The 27,727-nt window shown below is 36.5% G+C and overlaps 1 protein-coding gene across 2 annotated transcripts; it reads right to left on the bottom strand.

The window, feature by feature from the left end:
- Window positions 1-230: 230 nt before the first annotated feature.
- Window positions 231-26,675, bottom strand: gmip (GEM interacting protein). Of its 2 annotated transcripts, none has more exons than XM_034298837.2 (20): window positions 25,960-26,675; window positions 20,549-20,639; window positions 18,764-18,842; window positions 18,611-18,674; window positions 17,106-17,231; window positions 15,586-15,650; window positions 15,367-15,474; window positions 13,882-13,962; window positions 13,628-13,789; window positions 12,706-12,843; window positions 12,082-12,272; window positions 10,340-10,422; window positions 10,148-10,210; window positions 8,856-8,942; window positions 8,583-8,743; window positions 7,618-7,794; window positions 5,863-6,000; window positions 5,535-5,737; window positions 3,300-3,594; window positions 231-1,598 (listed from the first exon to the last, which is right to left on the bottom strand). In XM_034298837.2, the coding sequence occupies exons 1-20, from the start codon at window positions 26,033-26,035 to the stop codon at window positions 1,587-1,589; spliced, it is 2,400 nt and encodes a 799-aa protein (XP_034154728.2). In that variant the 5' UTR covers window positions 26,036-26,675; the 3' UTR covers window positions 231-1,586. The 2 variants fall into 2 exon arrangements, with proteins under 2 accessions (XP_034154728.2, XP_026801893.3); XM_026946092.3 differs by having other exon boundaries at window positions 20,549-20,642; window positions 25,960-26,674.
- Window positions 26,676-27,727: the final 1,052 nt, after the last annotated feature.

The following is a 27,727-nucleotide window of genomic DNA, read 5'->3' as shown; positions in this document are numbered from 1 at the left end:
ATACTTTAAGCTCTTTAAATGAATCCTAAAAAGAGCACAACACTACATATTGTGTTTCAGTTTAAATTAAGGGTGCCCTATATGATAATATGACACTTCATAACTGATTGTCAGTACATATTTAACATGTATGTACTCTATTGTTACTCGCAGTAATAAGTAATTAGTTCCATTTCAAATAGTTTTTTTTTTTTGTAATATATTACAATAAAACAACTTTGCACCTATACTCACTGTGTTACAACTTTAATCTCAGCAAAACTAAATATCACGCTACACACCTTGTATCTTGAAACCATTCTACAGTAAGAACTTTATCCTGGTCAGGGATGCGCTGGTATCGGAGCCTATCCCAGGAATACTGGGCGTAAAGCGGGAATACTTCTTAGATGCGATGCTAGTGCATCACAGGGCACCACACACATTCACACACTCATTCACACACACACTCATTCACACCTAGGGGTGATTTAGCATTGGCACTCCACTGGCATGTTTTTTTGGACAGTGGGAGGAAACCAGAGATCCAGGAGGAAACTCACACACACACACATACACACACACACACATGCAAATGCAACACAAAAGTAGAATTTTCTGGAATCTCTGGAGAATCTTACATAAATTAAATCATAGATTTTTTTTTTTCTGCCAAAAACTCAGTTTGTTCTTTGTACAAAAATATATTTAGGTTCCGCTGGGGAACATAATTTTTTTTTTTTGACAGTCTGCAAAAATCAAATATGCAAAATAGAACAATTATTATCCATGAACTGCATGCTGCCCTAAAATATTCCTAAAATTATTTCCTGTCTTATACAGTAATTAAGGATGACTTAGAGAGTTAGTATGGAATCACGTCTCTGCAAAAGTTTTATCAAGAAGCTAATACTGCTAGAAGAATCTTAGCGCTGGGTTCTATGTTAAATGAAATGCACAATAATTTAAGACAGCCAAGCCATATTGTGTTAAAAAAATTGTATAATTATGCACGTATGTATCTTAAACCACGTTAAACGTAACCTTGAAGAGCTAATCATTTATTCAGTGTTTCCTTGTAGAACCATTTCGGAAGCTACAAACCCACAATTATCCAAGGAACCCTTGAAGAACCCTTAAGGAACCTTATTTTCTAACAATGCATCAGCAGATGGCTGCTTATTTCTTCCAAAATGGATTTGTTCATCTTTTCTTGAGCTGCTTCTTCTCAGGTGTCTGGACAAAATGGTCCTGTGTCTCCATATCCGTCAGGTCACTTCCTGTGGACTGTACCACTCTCATAAACCAGGTGACCCCCGTCGTTTATCCATCATTTCTGTCCTAATGGCAATGTTTGGTTCAGGATTCACAGTGCTGAGGGGCATGGCCACTGCTGGAGGTGGAGGTGTTTATTTTTCTCTAGTCTCTAGTGCTGCAGAGCTGCAGCTGTCGTACACGCACAACCTCCCAGAATTCCCGCTGATTTGTAGCACCACGTTCCTCATTGGAGTTCTCTCGTCGGAGTACACTACCTAGGTTGCTTCACGACTCGACTGGGTCCACAAGTGCACCTTCAGAGTGACCCCACGCAGAGGCTGGAATGTCCCTCATAGCCACGACTGACAGAAAGAGAGAAAGACAGACAGAGAGAAATAAATTACAGACAATAAGATGTGCTTAAGGAATATTTACAGCTCCTTAGCTCAGGTCATTATTTTCAGAAACAAGTACTCTTTATTTCTTCCAAATTTTGAAGGTTACAGAATGCCATTTATCTGAACAAACCACCAAAGATCTCTTACTAATTATTAATAAAAAATATGAACTGTACATTTAAATCAAATGCAGTGGGTATTTACTTATACTTATAAGATAAGCTATGGTTTGCTAAATAAATCATAACAGGAAACACCACTCATTATATTTTTGGAAAACACACCACTCACTATATTTTTGGATTGGTTTTAGTTTTTTCATCCCTCATATTTAATCTATTAATTTATTTAATTTTTTTTTATCTAACCATTATTTGAGCAGTCTCATGAGATTAACAATCTCTCCTGTTTTTTTTTTTTTTTTTTTTTTTTTTTGCAACAGACTCCTTGCCAAAATGGCCCCACATTTACACACAAAATTATATACACTCAGATATACACTTACATTAATAAGATACAGAATTAAAAACAGTACCACACACACAGTACCACACATACGTATATCTTGCGTTTGGTAAATACATTTGGTTCGTGTTTAAATTCTGTTCTACACACAGTACAAAGATGATAAAGATACGCAAACAAAAGGAGATTCAGCAATTGTACTTTCCTGATTATATTTAATACAATTCAGAGCAGCTTTTGTGCTTGGAAGTATCACAACGCAGCTTTAGATTCATGTCAGACAGTTAATCAACAATGTAAAATCAATAAGATGAAGAATATGTGTGCAATAAAAAAAAGCGAAACAGAATAGGAAATGTTATAAAATTGAATAAAAATCTAAATAAATCAATCGAAGAGCAATTACCATGCAAATGAATAAAGGTGTGTCTTAATCAAAAGAATTTATTATTTACAGTATCAAAAGTGTGAAGGTCTTCTGATGATCTATTATTGGGGCTCTGAAAGCAAACACACAAAGACCTGCATCTCGAGATTTAATAAACGATAAAAATTACACAAGGTCATCAAGTTCACTTGAATAGTTGGTTACTGTATAGTTGGTATGTATCGCTTTATAAAATAAATGTACTTTCCCACATTTCGTTGTGTTACAACCTGGAATTGACGTGTTTTTTTCCTGGGATTTGTACCGTTTGATTTATATGATATGTCTAGCATAGCTGAAGGTGCAAAATATTTTTTTTATTGTTACACAAAAATGAATGGATAAAATAAGTTGATTGCATTGGTTGCATAAAATAAAATAGATTATCATAAATAATTATTAAAAATTTTGTTTTTTGACTTTGATTGTGCAAATTTGCAAAAAAAAAAAAAAAAAAAAAAAAAAAATCCAATAGGATTCAAATAATGCATTTGCTCTGACTGTCCTGATCTGAGTCTAGTGCTGTATTCAGCAGCAGCCAGCAAAAGCAGCACACACACACACACACACACACACACAGGCCTGGTGTAATCCAGACTGATTTAGCATTTATTCCATCCAGGATACTCCATAGCCATGCTAGGATGCTTACTCAGCTATAGAGAGAACACAAGCAGCTCCAGACAGAACCACAACACAGAGAGCATCCATGTTTTCTTATCACATCGTTGAAGTTTAGCTAGACCTCAGCTCTAGCCTGAGACATTTCCTACCTCGAGAGACCGCGGCCGTTCTCTGGTCGAGGCTCCACACACATCAGCCGTGTCAGGCTCCGTCCCTGGGGATGGGATGGTGGGTAAAGGTGGAAGAGGTATGCACATCCTCGGATCAGGGCTAAAGATTTTTTCTTGGTGTGAGATCATGAACTCCACCAGCAGGGCCTGGTAACTGCTTTCCAAAAGGGCGATCATGGACACGTCGCCTGACACAAGGGGGCGCAGGAGAGTGGGGCCGAACACGATGCCCAGGTTACCGGGAGACATCTTATTCTCTTCACACTCAGATATCCTGAGAAAGAAGGTTAAGCAGCACTGAGCTGTGATGGAGAACGGTACTGAACGGTAACATAACAGGAGCTTAGGTTAGGCTATGACATTTACTAAATCCTGCTAGCTTTCAGCAGTTTATCAAAACAATATAATTTTTTTATCCTGCCAAAATACCACACATTCTTCTATAAGAGAAATGTATATGTTTATTTTTAATAGTAATAATAGTATTATTAATAATAGTAGTATTTTATATAATACAATAATATTTACATTATATAATAAAATCATATTTATAATGTTTTATTTACATTATTTTATAGAATAATAATTATATCTGTAGCTTTATTTATACCCTATTTAAGACTTCTGATTTCACTGAAGCACGTCTACTCTTATTTTCTACCGAAATTACTACTCAATATCTTTTATATTTAATATTCTATTTCTTTTTAATTAGAATTTAAGAACAGGAAGTTTCTATTCATCCAACCTTTCATGTCTTCTAATTTGCAAGGCTGTGCTGATGAACCTGGTAAATGGATATATATATATATATATATATAATTGTGTATCACCAGTTTAGAAATGAAAGCCACCATGACATGTCTAAGAGGCTGGATATAAAGAAAGAACAATATGCGCCCTACAGCAGAGCGTTGTGGGACACCATGTTGCACTTTTTAGCCTCTGCATGACCTCCACTAACATATATGTTTGCAAATTACTTGTCAATGGACATAAAAAGCAAGAATAACAAGAGGGGCCTAAAATAAATCTACACCACACTGGGCTTTTTAGCTTCTGATAAATCTTATCAGTTTGTCAAGTTTGTGAATTAAGATATAAACCAGGAATGAAAACTGGTCTACCTTTGTTTTTAAGCCTGCACAATGAAATATTATGGTGTGTTTTAGACTTACTGATCATAATATACCATATACACATGACTACTAGCCAAACCTAGCGCAGGAGATGGCGAAAAAATGCAAGTGAACACTTGGTATTTCCATTTTTCTCCAATACGTCTCCACTGTCCACTTGCGATCACATTTTGACAGTAACAGGGTTGCCAAATCTCTCATTTCTGTATCAAAACGACCATCATTGCAAACTGAGTTGTGATAAAGTTGCCTTCATGTCCACCTCAGACGTTCATGTGTATGAGTTGGAGGTGATGATTATGACGTGGTGTTTGTTCGGGTGGTTTGATTTTGGGAAAAATATGCGAGAAAACATCTTTGATTTTTATTTAATTTTTGTATCGTCAATGACAAGAAGTTTATTTAGCCTTAGTGAAAGAAAATTCTAAACTGAACATGCAAAATTACCACGTAAATCTTACCACTAAATCTGCTGTAGTCGTCACATACATATTGGTGGCTGCTGTGACTTTTTGTCATAAACATGCCGTCAACTTGGAAAGTCGGGGCTCGTGTTCTAAAATATGAGTTCTTGGGTTGTAATTACGACACTGTGTGTCACATACAAGTGCCATACAAGTCATCATTCAAGTCATCTCATAGTTATGATATTTCTGACAGGACTTGAAGGCAGCCCAAGTCATACTGTTTGATTTATCAATAATTCAGGATTAAAAACACATCATTTTCGTAAGTAGGCAGGTTATTTCATCAAGGTGCTAAAATTGTATTGTACTATTATAGGAGACTTTGCATGGCCAGTATGCATGTTTAAAATATAGAGATTTAATACATTTAATGAATGCAAAACATCCAAGCCATGGACAAAAAAAATTAATCTGGTACATGTATCAACAGCATGTCTAGGCAGTTTAGAAGCAGCCACGTGAAAATGGTCAAACTGGCAACCCTGGTGACTAGACGGCCATTTAATGTTAGGGACATGTCAGGATATATTTCCATTTACACTACAAATGTCCTGTATATAGTCAGTTAACTATAAATATGCGGATTGCGAGTGTGTTAAGTGTGTTACCTGTACAGGTGAGCCATCATGTACTGCAGTGTGCTGTAATTACAGGGAGGAAGTCGAGCTAGAATCTGCTTCAGATTGCTCACTATGTTCTCCACTATCTGAGCACTCTCAGCTGAATGGTCTCTCTCAGTGAGCCGCTGAATGTCTTTTCCAGCGTTGATGAACTCGTTGTAAAGGTCAAAGGTGAGTAACGGCTCAGGAAGCTATAAAAGAGAACAAAGCGATAAGCACACATATCGTATGTTACCGTTATTTCTTCTGATAACTGAAGTTATATTTTTTAGTGAATGATGAGAGGTTTAACAGTTAAAAACCATGCAGGACGTACGTCTTTGAAAAAGAGCTTGAGAACGGAAGTGATGTCGTGGGGTGAGAGGTCCGAAAGGTCAACCTGGTCTTTTTGGGACTCAAAAGCGTGACACAGCTTCAGGATTCTGGGTTTGGATCCACTAACTCGATAAACACCCTGATAGAGAGAGAGAGAGTGGAAAAGAAATGCAGGATAAAGTACAAAAATGTTGCAAGACATCCCAAAAACATCCTACAATCAGTTTATAAGACCAACACATATCTGTCTGCGGCTCACAGCCCACAGAAAGACTGTGTTTGAGTTAAAATATGGAAATTAGAGCTGCACCGAGATGGAGTGACTTGAAGGCTAAATTCATTTGTTCAACTAAAGCTTGTAAAAACTCATGCAAAAACTTGTAAAAAACTGCTTGTAACTCATTTAAAAACTAAATTTCCAACCTCTGAGTAGGAAAAAAAACAAAGAGCACGCCCTCAACAATTCATGAGAATTCTTTCTTGGAAGAAGTGGTTAAAAGGTAAATATAGAGTAACATTAAATATATAAGCTACTACTACTCAGAGAGGGTGTCACGTGTGTAGCTAAAATTAGCTTGAAACCTAGATAGCTATCTTTGCTGATGTGTTTGTCAAGGGTCTTTTTATAAGGATGATGTTGTGGGGTATGATGTCATCATCAGGCCAGGGACCTACTAAGAAACAACAATTTGTGTCACATTCACACTTAGCAATGAGACAGATTCTCATCTATATTAAAAAAAAACAAAAACAAAAGGTTACTAGCAGATCCTTTTAGAAAAATGTAAAATCTTTAAAAAGATTTTCAGGATGTTTGGTGCAAAGGTTCGTAACTATAAGTTTAATAAGAACTCCCAAAGATTACTAGTAGCACATTCTTCTTCTTCTTCTTCTTATTAGGGGGCCAAGCACCAAAGGTGCATAGGAACCCTATTGTTATTCTACCTTTTCTTCCTCTGGCTATGGTGTCTATGGCAGCCTAGAAAACCATCTGGTAAAAAGTTAGGTAGGGTCTAAGGAACATTCTGACCAAATTTAGGTCAATGCCGTAGTGCCACCATTGGGTCAAATATTTGGAATTTGGAAGTACACATAACTTTTGAACCGTATGTCCAAATGTAAAATCCCCTGGATTCCCTGGGTCGAGACGAGTTCAATGCACTCTCTGATGTCAATTTTCACCATCTTGGATTTTGTCAAAAATGTTTTTTTGGCTACTCCTCTTAGAAATTTTATCCAGTCATCACCAAATTTGGCACATGTCATCTTCAAAATAAGCCTCACAAAAGTTATCAAAAGAATTTTGAATACTCCAAACGGTTTGTCTGTAATGGGCCAACGAATCTGACAGCGAAGCTGCCAAACAGGAAGTGAGGCTGTATCTCAGCAACGACTCTGTGCAAATCTTGGTAGGCATCTTCAGGACCATGACCTGAGGCTATGAAACAAATTTCATGCCAGCGTCACCTACTGGTCAAAAGTAACAATAAGCTGCTTTCCTGTGATTGCTTAGGCAACAATTGTAGCACGTCTGTGTATGTGTGGCTCACTGCTTGGAGCTTTAATTATTATTATTATTATTTAATTAATTTTTTTTAATGAGTTTACAATACGTATACCTACAGAAGCGGCATGACCAGAAAGCTAACCAAAATATTTGATCCTGCTGTCTGTGAGAAACAGCTAAACATGTGCTAATGGTGTTGTTGGCATTTCTCTCGGTTTAAGGAGTTCTCAGTGTCATTAAAGTGTGTACCTGCACTGTGAGTGCTCGACTCTCGATCTCTTCAGTGCAGCGCTGCACAATGAAGGGAACATCATGCGGCGGATCTCTGGGCAACGAGGAGAACTCCACCCCGAAGAGAACCCCCCTCCTGCGCTCACACTCGATGTGGCACAGGTCCAGACACTTCCTGTGCACCACGAAGCCACACTGAGGGCAGACAGAGTGAGAGAGCATGAGAGAACTGGTAAAAAAAGGCAAAATATTAATAATAATAATAATAATAATAATAATAACAATAATACAATAACAATAATACAAACAACCTTATTATAAGAAAATGGCCTATAGTAAATTTTCACATCACAATAATTTTTTATCAGTTTATGATAATATTACTGTAGATATGTTTGTGTACATACAGTTTTCTTGAACATATAAAAATAACATGATGCTGTCTATTAACACTCAGAAACCCTCTGTAATACGTATAATTCAACACAGAAATGGTAAGCATTGTAAGACGTGTAAACTAAAACTACAAAAAAAAAGTCCAATGAAATTGCATTGCATTGTAAAATGAAATAAAATAATATAGTAATATTAAATAAAAAAAACCCTACAGACTAAAAAGAAAAAAACCTAGAAATATTGCTTGAATTGAAATGAAATCTGAAACTAAAAAGATTACAAAAAAAAGATCACGAACTATCAAAACTACACTAAAAATGAACAAAAATTAAGTTAAAAACAAAACTAATAAAAAACACTGTAATAAAACTGGTAAGTAACGATTTAGCAAAGCAAAACCTGTCATAAATTAAAAGCATTAATTATGATCTTTATTAGATAGTGCAAATATTATTATATTATTAAAATAATATATATAAAATAATATAAATATTATAAGTAACAAGATTAAATAAAGTAATAATTAAATAATAAATAATAAGACTTTGAAAAACATCAGTCCTGTGTTGTCGCTCTTCCTGCCTCACCTCCTCACACTCGATGCCGTTGACCAGGATGAAGTTGTCGCACAGTTTGCACTTTTGCATTTTGCTCTTTGTTTTCTTGAGGCGGTGAGTGAGAGCAGCTCGGGACGTGGTGCGAACCTTAGAGTAGGTACCGTTACTGTCGTTCAGAGGATCAGAACTCTCTGTGTGGAGGAAAAAGAGAAAAAGCATCATCAGTCCTGCTACAGCTGCATGTGTGTGATGTGCTGCAGTGTGTGTGTGTGTGTGTGTGTGTGTGTGTGTGTGTTCTCTCACCAGCTTCAATGCTCAGTTCTCTCTCGTCCAGGTCATCAGAAGACACAGTTCCAGTAGATGGAGCTTTCGGCAGCTTATTCATATGGGCTTCAGGACAAAAGTCAATCAGAAAGTAAACGATAAAATAATAATAATAATAAAATTTTAAAAAATTACAAATGTATTGATTAATTTCATCATATTATCTAGTACTCCAGATAGGAGTTGTTTTCGTCAGTTTTAGAATGTTAAAAAACTTTTTACTTTTTAAGCTGTGATAATATTTTTAATATTATATTTAAAGGAGTGTAATGACTGAATCATTATATAATGCTAATCAGTAATAGATGAATAAAATAGATTAGAATAAACATGTATTATCAATTGAATTAAGTATGTACTGTAGATACAGTTGCATCACAACTATTTGGAAAAAACAAGTGTTTTTTAACAGAACATTATAATATTTCTATATTTAAATTTCATATAAAGAAAAACAGCAAACTTGGAATTTGTCTTTATTTAAAACAGTGTATTCTTGAATAAATATTGAATAAATATAAATTACAGCATCTTATTATTATTATTAACAGAAAACAATACATGAATGAAATTATTAAATAATTAATTAATTCATTTATTTTTTAATTAATATTTATTCAAAAACACAATTTAAAAAATAATTCTTTATGAATATGATTATTGTATTTGTTTTATTCCTTATATATTTATATACAAACAATAAAATAAAAAGTAAATAGTCATATTCTTAAAACAATGACTTTTAAAACACTTTAATGGTTGTTTAGTGACTATTACTTAATGAATTACTTATTCTTTATGTATTATTTTATAATTTAATGGGTATTTTTTATTGTATTGTTTATATATTTAATAAATAAATGATCAAATAATGAAATAAATAAATAAATGGTCATGTATTTAATTTTTTTTTTAAAAAAACACTTTTAAAAGTTAGTATGTATATTTAATATGTATTATTTTGTGTGTGTATGTGTGTGTGTGTGTGTGTGTGTGTGTGTGTGTGTGTGTGTGTGTGTGTGCACGTGCGTGTGTGTGCAAATGCCATGAACACAACAGAAAAGTAAGAGTGGAATGATATCATATAAAATTTATGCATATTAAAAATTTTATGAGAGCCTCTGGGTGCGAAAAACAAACAAACAAACATCTTGTGTTTAACTCATCTAATGTGTGTGATAACTGCAAGACAAGAATTCCTCTGAAAAGGATTTATTATTTTGGATCTTGCTGTATGTAAGAAGTAAAGTTGAATGTGATAAACGTCTCACCTGGACTGGAGAGAGACTCCAGGCTTCCTCCGATGCTGTCACTGTCACTGTATCCAATGCGTCCTGTCCATCAACAGTACAAATAAAACCATTTTACACAAACACTCAGAGAGATTTTAATCAAAGCATAGGAACGTATTATCAAATACTATAATTATATCATTAAAGCAGCAGTAAGCAGCTTGGACGTACTTCCATCACTGTAGCGCTTCATGTCCTCGGGTAGAGGAGACGAGTCCTGCACCGGCATCAGGGCGTTACTCACTTTACGAGTTCTGTATAAACAAACATCAGCATCAGGTCTGGATCCTGGACTAACTCTGTCCTGTATATTCTGTTGTTGTCACTACCATGGGTATAGCTCAAAGCGTGGCCAGTGCTACCTAGCATGAAGCATGCTTTTATTACTGTTACACCACAGCGCAGCTGAATTCTCGAATCTGATTGGTCAGAAGGTGTGCATTATTTTCATATAACCGCATAGATCAGACAGCAGTCCCGGCTGTAACATGAACGTCAGGTTTATATTAATGCGCTCGTTCTAATACGTTATTGTTTCTATGGTAACAGCTCATACACAGGGACATGTACAACAGACACTCCAAAGCTAATAACAACTGCATTAAAACACACACATACACATTGTTGTTTAACAAAGGAAAATGCATCACTGTTGATGTGCTCAAAGTTTTTTGTTCGGAAACATTCATTTAACATTTATGGAAGGAGTCTCCCGTGTCAGAGCTTTGTAACAGTCATGGTGCTTTACAAAGTTTCCCAGTTTACGCTTTCCTGTTTCTCTGTAAAATCACTGTGTGTGTGTGTGTGTGAGAGAGAGAGAGAGAGAGAGAGAGAGAGGCAGGCAGGTGAGGGAACCACTGTTTATTTCTGCTATAATGTGATAACAGGAAGTAACTTGTCTCTCGGAAGTTCCACGACATTAAATATAACTACTAAAATGTGTCAAATGTGCAACGTGTCATTTATTAATAAATTGAACACTGTAGTTGTTGGCAAAACACTGTGGAATTACACACTCTAGACTATGCAGCTATATCACAGTAACACGGCCACTCCAGTGTAAAATCTCTGTTCCCAACTATTTACTTAATAAACAGACTCTTCCTAAATCTGCGGATTATCACCAGGTAAGCTATTTTAAAAGAAGTAAGTTGACCTGCTGTTAAGAAAGTTTAAAATAAAACAATTCCTGGTTAGAACACTGTGTTACTGTCATGTATAATTTCATATAAAATACACCAGCTGCAGATCTTCTTCTCTTTCCTCCCTTTAAAATGCTAAAATGAATCGTAAACAATCTGACCAATGACACGAGAACGACACATAAAAAAAAATATGTCGAATTAAGGCAAATTCAACTAATATTTCTCTTTATTAGATTATTTTTAAACAAACATAATACAATTTAGCCTATTTCTAGATATCTTTACTCATTTTAATCTTGAAGTCGGCTTATTCTGTTGGCAGATTAATGTTGCTTTTTCAAGCATTTAGTTATAGAAAGAAGCAAAATTATCTGCTGATATAACAAGAAAATTTTAAGCTTAAAATTAATAAAAGTGTCTAGAAATAGGATTAATGATCTAATATATATGTTATATAATAATTTCCTAACAAATAATATTAGATAACTTTTCCTTTATTTCAAGATATCATTACTTGCTAAATGTAACAAGTAAAAAATGGTCAGTTTTGATTTTAGATTTTAGATTTTACTTTAAACATCACATTTCCAATACTGAATAACAAACTGCTTGATAAAAACCACTTCCTTCACCTAATGCTATTCAAGCTTACTCTAGATGAGAGTCCTTCTATACTAGAACTGATAAACGTTTTTAGATATATAATAAACCTTACTCTTAGAGCGTAATGAAACTGCTGTACTAGGCTTTGTGTCAATCATAGCTCACCTCTTGCTCTGAGGGATGAACTCCTGGAAGGTGAAGACCTGAAGGGGCTGCTCAGGTCCGCACTTCCTGGAGATGTAGAGCAGGTAGGGTTCTCCGGGCTCACACGGCCTGCAGGTCAGCTCCAGGTTCTGGTATCCTAAAGGGATCGGCTCCATCTGCTGTCTCTGGTAGTAGAACATGTTCACCGTCACCTGTGTGGAGAGACCGTGGCCTTAAAATGGATTTTTTTTAGAGACTCATTCAAAATGTTAATAATCCTTATTTCTCCTCATCTCTTATATCAACAATTATATGTTTTTTCTTTCTTAAACAGCAACACATTTTTAATCCATTTATTACTATGAGCCTTTAACTATTTTCACAGTGAAATAGCTGTTACTATGGAAACCATATCATATTAGAAGAAGTGCATTAATATAAACCTGTGATTTGAATTACAGCAGATAATGCTGTCAGGGCTGCGGTTTTAAATGTATCTACATTTATCTTAAAATGTTTTTAAAAATATCTAGCCATGATTTTTTTTTAGCAGAGATATGTTTCACAGATATAGACTATATACTGTATATTCTCGAAAATCTATTACAGGCTCTTAAGTTTTGTTCTCTGGAAACCTGTTCCTACCTCTTTGAGCACGTTGTCTCCTTGGCAGATGAGCTTGCGGATGTGGACGATGATCCTCTCCTTCACTTTCTCCAGCCCGTCCTGATGAGCCTTCGCATCGCTCACACACTGCTTGTATAACACTTCAGCCTCTGAAACCTACCATCAGAAGATAAAGTTTAAAAAAACAAATACACAGAATTATGCATATCATGATTTATAGTCTCAGTGAAAGAACAGAACAGAGATGTCTCATCGATTAAAATCATCCTGAGCTCAGAAATCTGATTTTTAAGTTATCATCTCCTCATGGATGGCTGACTCTAATTGGGGTTTGGATCAGGTTTGTTAACATAGCATCAAATTTGCATTTTCTTGGTTAAAAAAACTGGTGTATAAACCATTTTAACCACAGATAGGACAGAGTTTGTGGTTTCACTATAACATGACAAATTATGAGTTTTTTTTTGTGTCAAGTAAGAAAAAAGAGAAGTGGCGAGTAAACAACTATTTAAAGCTGCTATAATGTGAGTGATAACAGGAACTCGCACGTTTCACAGATGTTCCACTACATTAAAATGTAACTATAAATGGATAAAAGCTATGATGCCATTCTATAATAATTTAAAAATTGTAATCGTCGACAAAATGCTTTGGAAAAAGAGGAATAAAACACATTTAGGATGTGCTGTTTTAGGAAAATAATTGATTATTTATCTATAGCAGCACATCACCAAGTGTTTATTCCTTACATACAGTCCTGAAAGTTGCTCTATAGTTCCTCATACTGATGAGATTCTGGTCACAGTATAAGTACACGGCTTTAAATCAGCATGAGCTCGACTTGATTAAGTCTGTACGAAGGACCTTTCCAGTCTAGTGTGGCAAGATTTATGTCAAATTAGTACTGTGGTCTTGAATGCATGAGTGTTCGATGCTTTGCCTTGGACTGAGCCTCATCTTGAGACTTCCTCCTCTTGTCCAGGGTCTTTGTGCCACTGAGTTCGTCGACTCCTTTGGCCGTCATGGCTTTGGCTTTCTCCAGCTCCTCACAGCGCTGGAGGTACTGCTGTCGAGCTCGCTTTAGCGCCGCAACCGCATCGTTCTACATCACATACACACACGACACTCATATATACATGAAGATCTGAGGAGTATGTTAGGATGTAGTAAGTGCTAGTAAGTGCTACTACAAACCATTCTCTTCTGCTCCCTTGTCCACTGCTCTTTAAACTCCCGACGCCACTTGTCAATCTCATTCCTCTTGGCAGACAAAGCCTTTTGGATAGACACGAAATTGATTAATCTATTCTTTATATTAGATCCATATCCCCCTTACACTACATGTTGCATAAACAGCAATGTCACCTGATGTGCACCAAATTCACAAACACAGGAGTTGTACTCAGAATTAACTGCTTAGAGCGAGGAATTAAAACAGAAATTGCGCACATCAGTATTCAGACCTCATGATTAATGCTGCATTTGACTAAATGTACTATGAAAAATACTCCCTCAACTCGGAATTCCTACTCTGGAACTCGGGAAGGTCTCCTCGACCTCCGAGTTCAGCAAGTGGTGTCAAATCAACATGGCTGCTCACAGCACTAACAGTAAACGCAGTAGCACTTGTAACATACAGGCGTATTAGCTTGTTTAATTTAGAAAACTGACTATACCGTTCACTGTTTTGAAGAGGTAAACATACATCACTCATCACAGTTAGCTGGCTAGCTTGTTGCTAACAAAAGTTGAATATGGAGATGTCCTTGATTTTTTCCTACTTTCTAGCTCAAACACATGGAGGTAAAAAAAAAATTATTATGATAAGTAATTATGTAAGTCGAATGCAGCAGCTTAATCAGAGACAGTCATGAGCAGAGCAGTTTCTCCCAAGACAGATTCATGTCTCACTTCATCACTACTCAATCTCAATAATCCTAGTGCAAGTGTCTGATAATTTCCTGGAGCAATAATATTGTTCTGAACAGTTACACAAAACCTATAGAATGCTACTGTAACACAAATAACACAAATAACACTAATATAAGTGTTAGTTACATTGTTAATGTTACCAGTGGTGTGTTAATGCTGAAGTTCATGGTTGGTTCATTTATACTGACATGTTAATTAATGCGAAACATTATAAGACTAAAATAATTACAAAAATAATTACAAAAACTGTATCAAAATGTATCAACCCATAATGAATAACACAATAATGAATGTGAAGGCAAAGCAATAAATTGTCATCTCATGAGTTCTGACATAAGCGTTACATAAATCCTGCTTTAATGCTTAAAATATTTATACAGTGCTTATGAATGTGTTATAAAGGACCCTTCGAATACCCAATATTTTTAATGTGCAACCTAGAAAATCAGATTAAACCCCTGCATAGCACAGATAACTATTTCACATATTTCTGTTGTCAGTGTTTTATACTTAAACAGCTGCATTTGGGGCATGCAGTTATAGGAAAATAATCAACCTGGGGTAGTAATTCATTACTTTCCCATAACGTCAACCCACAAAGTTGTTTATTCCTAACAAAGCCACTGAATATATCCCAAAGAGCTTTGCAGTTTATATCTACTGTACACTTTAGTTGCTGTTAGCTGATCAGATAGTAACAGTACTAGTTAACAGTACTAGTTAAAGAGCTGTGATGTGATGGAGGACCTGGTAACAGCGTAGCTGTAGAAGCTCAGTGGTCTGTTTGGCTGATATGCTGCTCTTTATGTCCTGCTCCAGGACCATGCTGTAGATCGACTGCAGCGGCATCAGGTCCTACAGGCAAAAATCAGGCTTTACTAATGACGTATGTTTCTGTATATTCTATTCAGTACATCCATACACACACACACACACACACACACACAAACAGACACATACACACACCTGCTGAGCAATACAAGACTTCGTTGTTTCCGCTGCCTTCATGATATTCTTGGCAAATTCTTGCTCTACAAAGAAACCAAGATCAGATGATTAATACCTACATCACACGATGTATAGAGGAAAATTTTTTTTCATTTTCGTTTCAACTTCATCTTCAGTGTTAAAGATGGAGGAAAGATGCGAATTGAGTAAATTTTTAGCAGAATGTTTGTGATGTGCATATTATGAGTTGCATGATTAATCACATTCTAGTTGTGAGTCACTAGCTAGTTATGTTATGTGATTAAGAAATACACGTTATATACATGTTAAGTGAAATATACATATAGAAATATAGAAATATACATGTTAAGTGACAGAAGTTTATAATTCAGAATAGTTAAATAGGAAAACTTGCTTTTCGTTGATTTAAAATTGATGAAGTGATATGGTGTTCTCAAACTGGTTATATAATTGTGATAAATAATTGTGATTCCAATATTAACTGAAATCCTGATTATTGAGAAGCATTTATTCATTTATCTTCAGTAAGCGCTTTAACATAATCAGTGGATCCTGAACCTATTCCGGGAACTCTGGGCATGAGGCGGGAGAATTCACCCTGGATGGGATGCCAGGCTATTTCAGGGCACCGTTCACACACATTCACACCTATGGGCGATTTAGTGTATCCAATCCACCTACCTTTTTTTGACATTAGGAAGACTGTAACCTGATCTCAAGATCAAACCCTGGACCCTGTAGCTGTGAGGCAGCAACACTACCCACTATGCAACCCACTAGATGGGCTGTTTCTATCTAACTATCCATATGATGTGACTCCAGCTGAACCCCATGATGTGAACTCCAGGTTAATCCCGTGTCCTCTTCCATCCATCAGCTTTCCTGATATAACCTTGTAATCTGTATTATAATCCCTCCTCAGTGAAGATCTGCTATATTTACTGTTATCTTCATTATCTTCTCATCCAGCCCGAGTGCATCGGCATCCAATCAAAATGATCCAAAACTTGACTGTTAATTATTTTCTATATGTAATCATAAACTGCTTGAAGACATGACTGAATTTTATACTTTATTTTCATCTGAATTAGGTTACTATACGGTTATGTAACATAATGCGGTTTGTAGCATCATGCTGTGAATTCTCAAATCTGATTGGCCAGCTCATTCTAGCACGTTATCATTTCTGACGTGTTGTTCTTTAACAAATAAAAATGGTTAGTTTGGAAATTGCTGTGGTGTAGGAGGAACAAAACACAACAGGATGTGCTTTTCTAGGAAAATAATCAACTTCAGGTTGGTAACACAAGACACTGTCATGATTATTTTCCTATAACAGCATGAAACACTGAGTGTTTTATCCATTACATAAAGTGCAGTAAAGGTATGTAAGGTAAGCTCTAAAAGTAAAGTAAGGTGAAGTACATAAAGGTTCAGGTAAACGAAAGTAAAAGTGTGCAGTGATGTAGGGTAAAGTTGATGGTGCCTGCGGAATGAAAAATAAAGTTCACTCTCACCCAGGCTGATTCTCTTGTCTATCCAGGTGAGGAGGTCCTTGGCGTAGCGGCACCACATCTTGGAGTACTGTAAGGCGAGCTCCACGCCGCCCTCGCAGCGACACATGGTCACATCAGAATCCTGGGCTGAGAGCGAATACATCAGCATCACCACAGCTGTGTGTCACACCCGACTCACCCTACCACACCCCAAACACACCACCGGTACACCTCCTGCTGCCTACTGACTCGAAAAATCTGCCAGTATCCAGTGTATAGTCTGGGTACATCTTAAGTGGTGTCAAATAATATAGTTCTGAGAATCTGAAGTGTAAAGAGCCTGGCATTGTCAGACTTTTATTCTGTCACAGTTCAGAGTTGTTGTCCATGTGTGATTGGTGTGTAGCTGAACCTGCTAATCCTTCTAAATGGGGCATCAGCTCAGTGGCTGTGGACTGGATAAAGATAAACTGTAGCCCCGCCCCTTTCCTTTCTATTCCCACCCATGCGCTACTATTTTTAAAGACATTCCACTTTTAGATCACACATTTCACATTCCCTTAAATTATGTAATTGTGCGTTATATTGCTATTGTACATCATTATAAAATCAGCTGTAGTTTATTCACTCATGAAGCTGCTGTTTTCTATTTGACTGGTCCGTTCTGGTCTCTCTCTCTCTCTCTCTCTCTATATATATATATATATATATATTCTGTATCTGTCTGCCGATTTAATCTGCATGTCTGCTTTAATCCTGTGCTAATCCTTTTAGTTAGCTCAAGCGGTTAATGGTGTGTAAGAAAGGTTGAAGAAGGGAATTAAAGTGCTGTGGTAAGACTGGGCCAGATCACAGAAATGGGCACGATGCAATATATGTACACACAACAACAAAAATAATGGCAACAACATGCAATGACAACAGTAGCTATAACAACAAAATACTACTACTACTACTACTACTAATAATAATAATAATAATGATAATGATTAATAATAATGTCTAAAACACACATTCTCCTAATTAATGCCTTGTTAATATCTAGAACCTGTCAGGAATTTAATATGTAAGTAAACTTCCTGTTGAATTAAATGCCTGCTGAATTAAACACTAACTGCTTAATTGCGAATGAGTGAGAGTGTGAAAAACAGATCAAAATCTATGTATGGTGGCCATTTTAATGACGATGCATTCAGTTATAACCTCTGAAAAACATCTGAAAAACTCATGAATAAGAGAGATTTTAAAAAGCATGGTAGCACTATAAAGGTCAATGTTAGCTTCACACTGCATTTTCTAGTGGGGAAAAAAAGACCTGATACATGATCTATCTGAGATCAGTCCTTCCACTCTGAGACATATGAGTGATAAAAATGGGTGGGGAGATTCAGGACACGTCAGTGATGAGCTGTGCGTTGTGGCTTTGTGTGAATCCTGTTTAAGACTGCAAGTACATAGATATATTTATACATCACACACACACACACACATCACTTTCTCCTTCAAGCATTGAACTAAGGATTTACCCGACATGCTACCATCTTTTTCTTCTCCATCAGGACAGACCAGTGTGTTGTCCACATCTTCACTCTGCAAAGAGCAAAAAAAACTTTCACAATCCAGACAAAATGCTGCTTAACAAAACAACAACAAGCATGAAGTATATTATTCTGCCTTACAGACAAATCATCCAGTGTTGCGTCTACTGTTTCTGAGAGCGACTGAACATCAGGGTCTCCGAGTAGCTCCTCGACAGACCTGAGGCACACAGGCACACATACAAGGGTGTTAGAGGACATCCAATAAGTAGTTATTTAACTACTGATTATAATGCAGCATAATCTAATACTTAAGTAAATGGGCATGTTCCAATATATTTGCACATGACAATCAACTTTCATTACACTTCACAGTGTTAAACTTTTGTATTGCTACATGCTACAGCTTTCTTCCTGGATAGCATTTTAACCAAAAAAGAAGGCGTAACGTTAAAGATTCCCCGTCAGCCGCTTTCACACTTCTAGCATGCTGACACTTGCAAACTCTCTCTAGCTCAGATAAAAAAAAAAAAAAAAAAACAGGCCTGTTAAAGGCTTTCTGACCAAGTGAGCAAGTCACACAAACCTCCCTTCATGCAACATTAAGCAGATAAAACACTTGCAGTTATGAGAAAATAATGAAAGGCATGTGGTGTTATTTTCCTATAACAGTACATGGGATTTGCCAGTATTTTCATCTTCTTAATGAGTGTACTTTTTTTAAAAACCATTTATGACTACACTTACTGTTGTGGAATGCAAAAACAAGTTAGTGTCTGTTATCACTTACATTATAGCACCTATAAGCAGTCATTCCTTCGAACTATTTCTCCTTTTCTGTCCCTTAAAGCATGTGATTTTACTGAGAAACCTAAAAGTGAAACCCCCTCTGTCCTGAAGACTTTCCCGTGGGGGAAAACGCACTGTTACAAAGCGCTGACGCTAGAGACTCCTTCCATAAAAGTTTAACAAATGTCTCCTCACAGAAAACGTCCCCATATCAATGATTACCCACTTTTAAAATCTGTTATGGAGTGTCTGACCATAAGAACTGATACTTTATTAGAACAAGTGCATTAATATAAACCGGTGATTTGCAGCTGCACGATTGTCAGGGCTGCTGTTATAGAAAATTAATCAACACCATCTGACCAATCAGATTCGAGAATTTAACACTGCTGTGGTACAAATAAATTTATACCATAGTGTTGTTGGAGGCTTTTTTTTTTTTTTGTAAGAATAGTTTTTGTTGGAAGTATTTTGTAAAAGAGATAAAGCCGTGACTTCAGGACAGAGGAGTTTGTGGTTTCTCAGTAACACAACAACCTGCGTTTTTTTGTCTTAACTTCCAGATAAATAAAAAAAGAGATGCTGGTGAGAAAATGACTGTTTATAGCTGCAGTAATGTAAGTGAGAACAGGAAGTAACTTGTTACGTAATGTTCCACAACATTAAATGTTACTATAAACAAAAATGCAATCATTACAAAGTAGGTGTGGTATAAGAGGAGTAAAATACTTGACAAGCTGTTATTGGAAAACAATAACAACTTTGTGTGTAACAGTAACTACACTTCATGTCCGGCTACATCACACCACAAAGTTGATTGTAACCCAATAATAGTACAGCCCCAAGTGATTTATTCCCTACTTATTTCAGATTTCTAAAATGTTTACTATTTACATTGATATTTGTTAAATCTGTCAAATGAAAGTCATGATAAGAAAGAGACTATAGTGCAAAAAAATCCAAAATGTTAGGAAAATTGTATCCAGTACAAGGGCTTTAGACTACAAATGTTTGAGAACCAATAATTCAAGAAGAACAGAGAACCCAAACCCCAGTCTATAAAACCCCAGTCAATAATGATAACTTCCTGTTAGCCATATTAGCATGTTCAGGTAAACAGACAGTAGGTTTACATACGTGCTGCTCACTAAGGAAAGCTCCAAGTTATCAAAGTCCCGTAAAATCTCACTGTAGCGTTTCGTCGCTGGCTGTCTAGTTAGGACACCACCTTCTGAAAAAAAGAGAGAGAGAGAGAAAATGTGTGAATGGGTGTCACATAGTTGGATAAATATAAGGAGTATGGAGGCATTCAGATTATCTCTAAAGATATTACTGACCAATAGGTGAACTGATCAACTGTCAGGTAGGCCAGCGTCAATCCAAACTCTCTCACCTACTGTACTTTTCCTGTATTATACCACAACGCTGTTGAATTCTCAATTCTGATTGGTTGGAACACCTCATTGTTTCTACAGTAACAGCTAATTCACAGAGACTTAATAATAGACATAACCTAAGTCTAATAATAAAAATATTTTAAAATCCCTGTTATTATTTAACAAAGAAAAATACATAACTGTGGATATGGTGAGGTTTTTTTGTAAGGAGACACTTATTTAACATGTATGGAAGGAGTCTCCAGTGCTAGTGTTATGTAACAGTCAGAGGTAAAACTGTAACTGTTTTCCGACATGGAAAGTCTCCAGGACAGACGAATTTATGTGTTTTTTGTGTGCTTTTTGTGTTGTTTTTTTTAATTTGTTTTATTAACTTGAAACGAAAATGGAGGTACAACTGTTGACAGCTGTTATAATGTAAGTTATAAAGGAAACTAACTTGCTTACTGGATGTTCACCAACATTAAAAGTAAATGAAAAAGGATACAAAGTTGATAAGCCATTCTTAAGTAATATAAAAATGCAATCCCTGGCACATATTAGTGGTATAAGAGGAATAAAACACCTCAGGACGTGCTGTTATAGTAAGAAAATCATCAACTTCTGGGTGGTAAGAATAACTCCACTTCACGATGGGTGGCATCACACCACCCTGTAGTTGATTATTTTCTTCCTACAGCACAACCACCAGTGTTTTATTCCTTACATAACACATAAAAGTGGCTTCTTAAAAATGCAACCAAATGAACTTAAGCAGAAAGAAATGCTTTGTAATGAACAAACTAAGTAAATACAGGAAGAGAGAGAGCAAAGGGGATGTGGGTTGAGATGAGCTCATTGACAAATCCGGTGAGGTACATTGAAATTGCAGCTTATTTAGCCAGCCTGAACTCTGTGTAAACTGTGTCTAATCTACTATATAATTAAATGTCCAATTATTAGTTATTTTAAAGCCAGATTTACAATTTCAAAAAGATTTTGAAAAAAAAAGATTTAGTAAGCAAAATTGGGTGGTACTCCAATCCAACCAGGAAAAAAAGCCTATGAGAAGTCATATGCATGACTACCACTAAGTAGTGCTAACGAATTAAGCCAAACTAAAATACCATGTAAATAACTAATATTTACCATTAGCTGGTTATGTTAGCTACTGGAATCGATGCTAGTCTAACCTGGCATTAAAAGCAACAGGCTAACTTACTTAAATATAGTCAGTTAATGTTAGCAAATTAGCAAAACTTAACATGCCTTCTAGAGAGGCAAAGAAAGGAGCTGTCTCATTTTATACACGAGGCTTTGTTTACTCCAATGTATTGAAACATTTTATTGGTGTCTTTATAAAAGACATTGCCTTGGATTGATTGGGAAGATTTCAGGCAAAAAGTAGCAATCATGGTGAAGGTGAAGGAGCTTCCTAAAGTTCTCAGGATTATTAAACAACACTTGAAGGGAAAAATCTAAAAGACTTTAAACATCTATGACAGTATAATTGGTTTGATAATATGTAAGTGGCAAGCTCATGGAAGCACAACTAATCATCCCCGGACAGCTGCACCATGCAAGATTTCACAATATGCCCTCAGACTAATGATAAGGAAGGTAAGAGAGAAGCCAGCAGTCACTCAAATAGAGTTGCACGATGACCTGAAAGCAGCAGGAACAACAGCTACACAGAGAACAATAAGCAACAAACTGTGCCACAATCATCTCCGTTCCTATACCTCACACAAAACTCCTGAACAAATCTGATCACTGGTTAGATGAAACAACTCTTTGGCAATAATTCAGCTCGTCATGTTTGGAGAAAGAAATTTTGTGCGTATGATCGCAAGAACACCATACCCACGGTGAAGCATGGTGGTGGGAGCATCAGGACATGGAGCTGTTTCTCTGCACATGGTACTGGGGCATCCGAAGGAAACATGAATGGAGTGATGTACCGGGACTTAGAGCAGAATGTAATCTTATCAGCCAATAAACTGAATGTAAAAGAAACGACCTGAACCATGAAGCCAAACTCAAGAAGGTCTTGCATGGCCTAGCTAATCTCCTGACTTGAATTCTATTGAAAATATTGAAATTGTGAGTCCATCAGAGGGATCCTTGTAACCTTGGGGCATTGAGGACAATTTGCCAAGAGGAAATGGACAAAATTGAACCACAATGCTGCAAAAAAAAGTGAATGACTTTTTATGGCAGCTGTCTTAAAGCTGTAACTGCCAACAATGGCTTTGGAACAATGTACTAATGCTGCTGTTGTTTTATGAACATATCTTTGTTTTTATAAGTACAAAGTTAAAAGACGTTATGTGTGTAATTTTGAAGTGGATATATTCACAAACGGCAATATCTGAATACTTTTTTCACCCCGCACTGTACACTGATGCCATAATATATTGTGAATAGTGATAATAAAAATGTCCTTGTATTGTGAAACACATTTTTGAGAAAATTCACCAGTTTTACAAGTAACAGTGCTTCTGAAGCTGCCTAGTGGAAACTTTTTATACTCCTCTGCAACGTTTACTACCTCTACATCTATTACTTAAACACACTACATGAAGCGTTGCCCTGGATTCTTCTTCTTCACATGTATGCATATTGGTACTTTATATAACTGTACACTCGTAAATCATAGCTATTCAGACATAGAGTCAAACCTCAACAGTAAACTCCTGTGATATAATGAACACCTGAGAAGCTGACAATTTCTTTCTGTCTTTCGTTGCTGTGCTACATTTTGGTTAACCACATCCTGTGTGCAGGCAGAGAAGTGATGTGCTGCAGGAGCAGAGAACACTTGTTTTCCATTAAAAGTTTATTAAGAAAGTCATAGAATGGCGCAGGATAAAAAAACAGCGAACGCCATTAATCTCTCTTCTGTAGTGTGGGAGAGCATTTCTTCATTATATTCCACTTCTGATGTGGTCAGTGTCAATGTAAGTTCCCTGAGGAACTCAGTGTCACTGTAAATAAGTCATCAAGGTCAAAGTGGAAATGACTGACATGCACAACACACACACACATGCGCACACACATGCGCGTACACACACACACACACACACACACACACAGAGCAAAAAAGCCTTAATATTCTGCGTTTCATAAATGAACTTCCACTTTATAACTTATTTCCTCATTATATTGTTGCATTGTCACTTGATACAGTACCTGTGAATTCAACTCCATTTTATCTGCATTGCTCTTTAAATACAATGTTGTAATGCTACTTTGTTATTCATATACATATTCACATACATTCAAGTTCATATTTATCCTAAGGTAATTTATAATTTTTACATATACAATAAATAACACATGCAATATGTGATATTTTGATCTTACTGGGAGTCCATGATCTTACATAAATTCCATCTTACTGGGAGTCCATAAAGTTTTATTTCACCACAATATATATATATATATTTTTTTTCAAACATAAAGTTTTCTGCAAATGCTTGGCACCCCACAATTGCAGCACTGAGCTTCTTCCTGTAGTGTCTAATACGATTGGAGACACTTAGAGGCTCTTGGATCCTCCTCTTTAAAATGTAGAACGTTTAGCTCTTTTATATTCGTACGTTTGCGCGTACAGTCTGTCCTCTTCCATTCAAACCACGGTTTTCAACAGGAATAAAATCCAGTGATTCAGAGGGCCATTTGTAAAAGTTTTAACCTCTTGGCAGAGGCAACCAGGTTTTGGGCAGAAATATCCTGGTATTTAGCAGAAATCTTAAGAAGAGCCCCTAAGTATCAATGATCCACCATCACATGTTATAGTGAGTTTGGGATTTGTTTCCTTGTACACAGTCTCCCTTTTCCACCAGACATTCCAAAAAGTTTGATTTTGATCACGTCTGATCACAACACACTTTTTTTTTGTAGTTTTAATGACGCTTGGCAAGGTCAGGAGTTACATTTTTTTAGCTGCCAGGAGGAGCCTCTTTTATGCAACCTTTCCAACAACTTGTTATTGGAAATGCTAAATAAATCGATATTTGTTCAACCTAAATTTCAAAACTGTGATATTTTGGCACTGATTGTGCTTAATAACTGCTTACATATTTCTATATCTATTACCTGACTAGCGCAAGTCAATAATCATTTGCCTCTTTTGCAATGAAAGCTCTTTTTTTCCCATTATGGTGATGAATAATAAAGGGATTTCATATGTGTGTCAATCCATAGACAACCAGGAAATGGTCAAAGGCTAAAACAGTTACCAGAAACACTTTAAAAAAATTTTTTTCAATGATAGAAATGGTCATTTTTAATTAAAAATATTCTTTAAGTGTGTGTCAATAATGTGCCATGTGTTTTTGAGAGAAAATACTATTAAAACATAGTAGTACTTATGAAAGTGATATTCTCTAGAAGAAAGCGAAGACTTAATGTTTATTTCATCAATTCTCTTGTAGCCAAGTAGGCTTTTTTTTTTTTAAATGAAGAATGAAGTTAAATTGTCAGTCATATATAGTTTGGCTACAAATGAAGACTGTAGCAGGTGCAGTTTTATCCCTTCAGACTTCAGCTGTGTGGACAAAAATATCTCAAAAATAAAAAAGCAGTTTCATGGTCATTTTCTGTCATCCCTTATGACATTTGCTGTCTATCTTTTGTGATGTAACACTCTTATTAGGCTTATTAGTTTTAAATCAATAAGAAAGTATCACTTTCGTAACACGGAAAAAAATGTCTTCTGTAGTAAAGCATGGAGATACAGAGTTTCCATAATCAAGACTTTCTTGGCCTCCTTTCTCCTTTACCTTGTCTAATGTATGTAAATTTAGAATATTAAAAAAAATTCAAAGCTTCCTACATTCAGCAATGAGTACAGTGCTAAATTACTATTTTAGCAGTTGAACAGTTGTTGCCTGTCAGAGCTATTCTTAGATGCAGCTTAGATACAAGATGCCACTTTACACAGGAAGTGCTCTCACTGATCATGCACTGGTTGAGATGTGGTGCGCTTGCAGTGCACACGCGCACATGCACACGCACACACACACACACACACACACACAAGCAGACAAACTATGAAAAGGAACAAAGACACCCAAAAAACAGAAGACTATTCAGTAATTTATGTAAGAGAAATAGAAATAGAGGGAAAAAAATGCTGTAACTTGTCCAACTTGTCATTAAGCTCACCCTTCGGTTGCCGTAATGGTGCGGCCGCTGTCGTCTCCTCCATCGAGTCGTCCATCCCCGAACCACCAGCAGACATCAGAGTGGATCTTCACCTCCTCATTACTCCCATCAACTTCACAAAAGATGCTGATGATTTTAAGATAGATCCAAGATCCAAACCCAGCAGCACCGGGTCACTCTTTAGATTTGTGCTACCATTTGAGCAGGCCCTGAAGCGGACATGTGACTCTTTCTCTCCTCACACATTTGTTCTAAGTACACTTCTCTTCCTCTAAAGCAGGAGGTTGGCCACCGCGCTTTCACCATCGCGTGAAGAGGAAGTGTATCTCACTGTCACTCTTAGACACACCTATCACCCAAAGCTTGTGTTCAATACAGAGCTGAGTGTGCAACAGGCAGTTATTAATACACTGTGGGTAAGTGTATGTGGTTTGTCTGTGACTATTAAAGTTAGAAATGATATACGACCCGGATATAGCATGACATTACTTCCATCTTTAGTTCATTTACTCTGAATATTTCAGTTCCCTAAGCATGATGAATTGCAAGTTCATTTTTACTGTTATTGTTTATGCGTCTCTGTGGTTTCCACCCTTATATACAGTATGAGAGAGTGGAGTTGTAACAGAGGTCGGTTTGTCAACCCTATAATCAATTTCTCCAATCAACAACAAGCTACAGCGGTGACACTCACTCTGCACATGCTCATTAGCATCTTCTGTCTGCCTGCCTGCTAAGGGACAGTAGCTTAATCACAAAAATAACTAGTTCAGGGGATGGCCAACACACCCGTACAGGATGTGGTTCTTCCCCAAACTGCTGCCAGAAAATTTACAAGCACAAAAGAATATGAATCTAGAATATGAATCTAGAATATGTTTGCATGCTTTAGGATTAAGATTTCCCTTCACTGGAACTAAGAGCCCCAAACCTGTTGCAGTATGACAATGCCCCTGTGCACAAAGCGAGCTCCATGAAGACATGGTGTGTGAAGGTTGGAGTGGAAGAACTCGAGTGTCCTGCACAGAGCCCTGACCTCAACCCCACTGAACACCTTTGGGATGAACTGGAACACCGACTGAACCCCAGACCTCCTCACCAACATCAGCGCCTGATCTCACTAATGCTCTTGTAGCTGAATGAACACAAGTCCCCACAGCCACGCTCCAAAATCTAGTGGAAAGCCTTCCCAGAAGAATGGAGCTTATTATAACAGCAAAGGGGAGACAAACTTTGAAAATGGATGTTAAAAAGCACGTATGGGTTAATAAGTTATCGTTAAGTCAGATTTTGGGCTCTGAAAGTAATTTTACACATCTGGAAACCATTTTGGATTGTGTTCATTTTGTTTGCAAAAGAAACTAAAATAGGCTAATGTTAGAAACTAAAATGTTATGCAAGTTAGCTAACATTTCAGATTACAAGATATTTAATAAAACACAAGAGAGATTCTGCTTACCTGAAAATGGTTTCCAACTTCATGGCACAAGGATGAAGCTCAAAGACCTGAGCATATCAGCTGTTATTCATATGATTGATGTATTTGTGTGAGACGTGGTGCCCAACATGCCTACCTCCACTTAAGAACACATTTTCCAAAGAAAGTGTACTAACATAAAATGTACTACATAAGGGTTCTTAACTGCATGATAAAATATTCTGAAAAATATACTTCCACAGAATGAATGAACTGAGATGCAATAACTGATCCCCCACCACATTACAACCAATCTCATCTATGGTTTAGCAAAGGAGAAATGAATTATAG

The sequence above is a fragment of the Pangasianodon hypophthalmus genome, chromosome 23, assembly GCF_027358585.1.
Source record: "Pangasianodon hypophthalmus isolate fPanHyp1 chromosome 23, fPanHyp1.pri, whole genome shotgun sequence".
Classification (NCBI taxonomy): Eukaryota; Metazoa; Chordata; class Actinopteri; order Siluriformes; family Pangasiidae; genus Pangasianodon; species Pangasianodon hypophthalmus.
The sequence above is the reverse complement of the archived record's forward strand: the minus strand, read 5'-3'. Positions and strand labels throughout refer to the sequence as shown.

Excerpts from the sequence above, each read along its gene's own strand:
- gmip (XM_026946092.3), bottom strand. The coding sequence starts at position 26,035 with ATGTCTGCTGGTGGTTCGGGGATGGACGACTCGATGGAGGAGACGACA. Across the intron at positions 13,963-15,366 it reads TACAGCTACGCTGTTACCAG|GCTTTGTCTGCCAAGAGGAA; the intron begins GTCCTCCATCAC and ends TCTATCCAAAAG. Across the intron at positions 6,001-7,617 it reads GTCGAGCACTCACAGTGCAG|GGTGTTTATCGAGTTAGTGG; the intron begins GTACACACTTTA and ends TCTCTCTATCAG.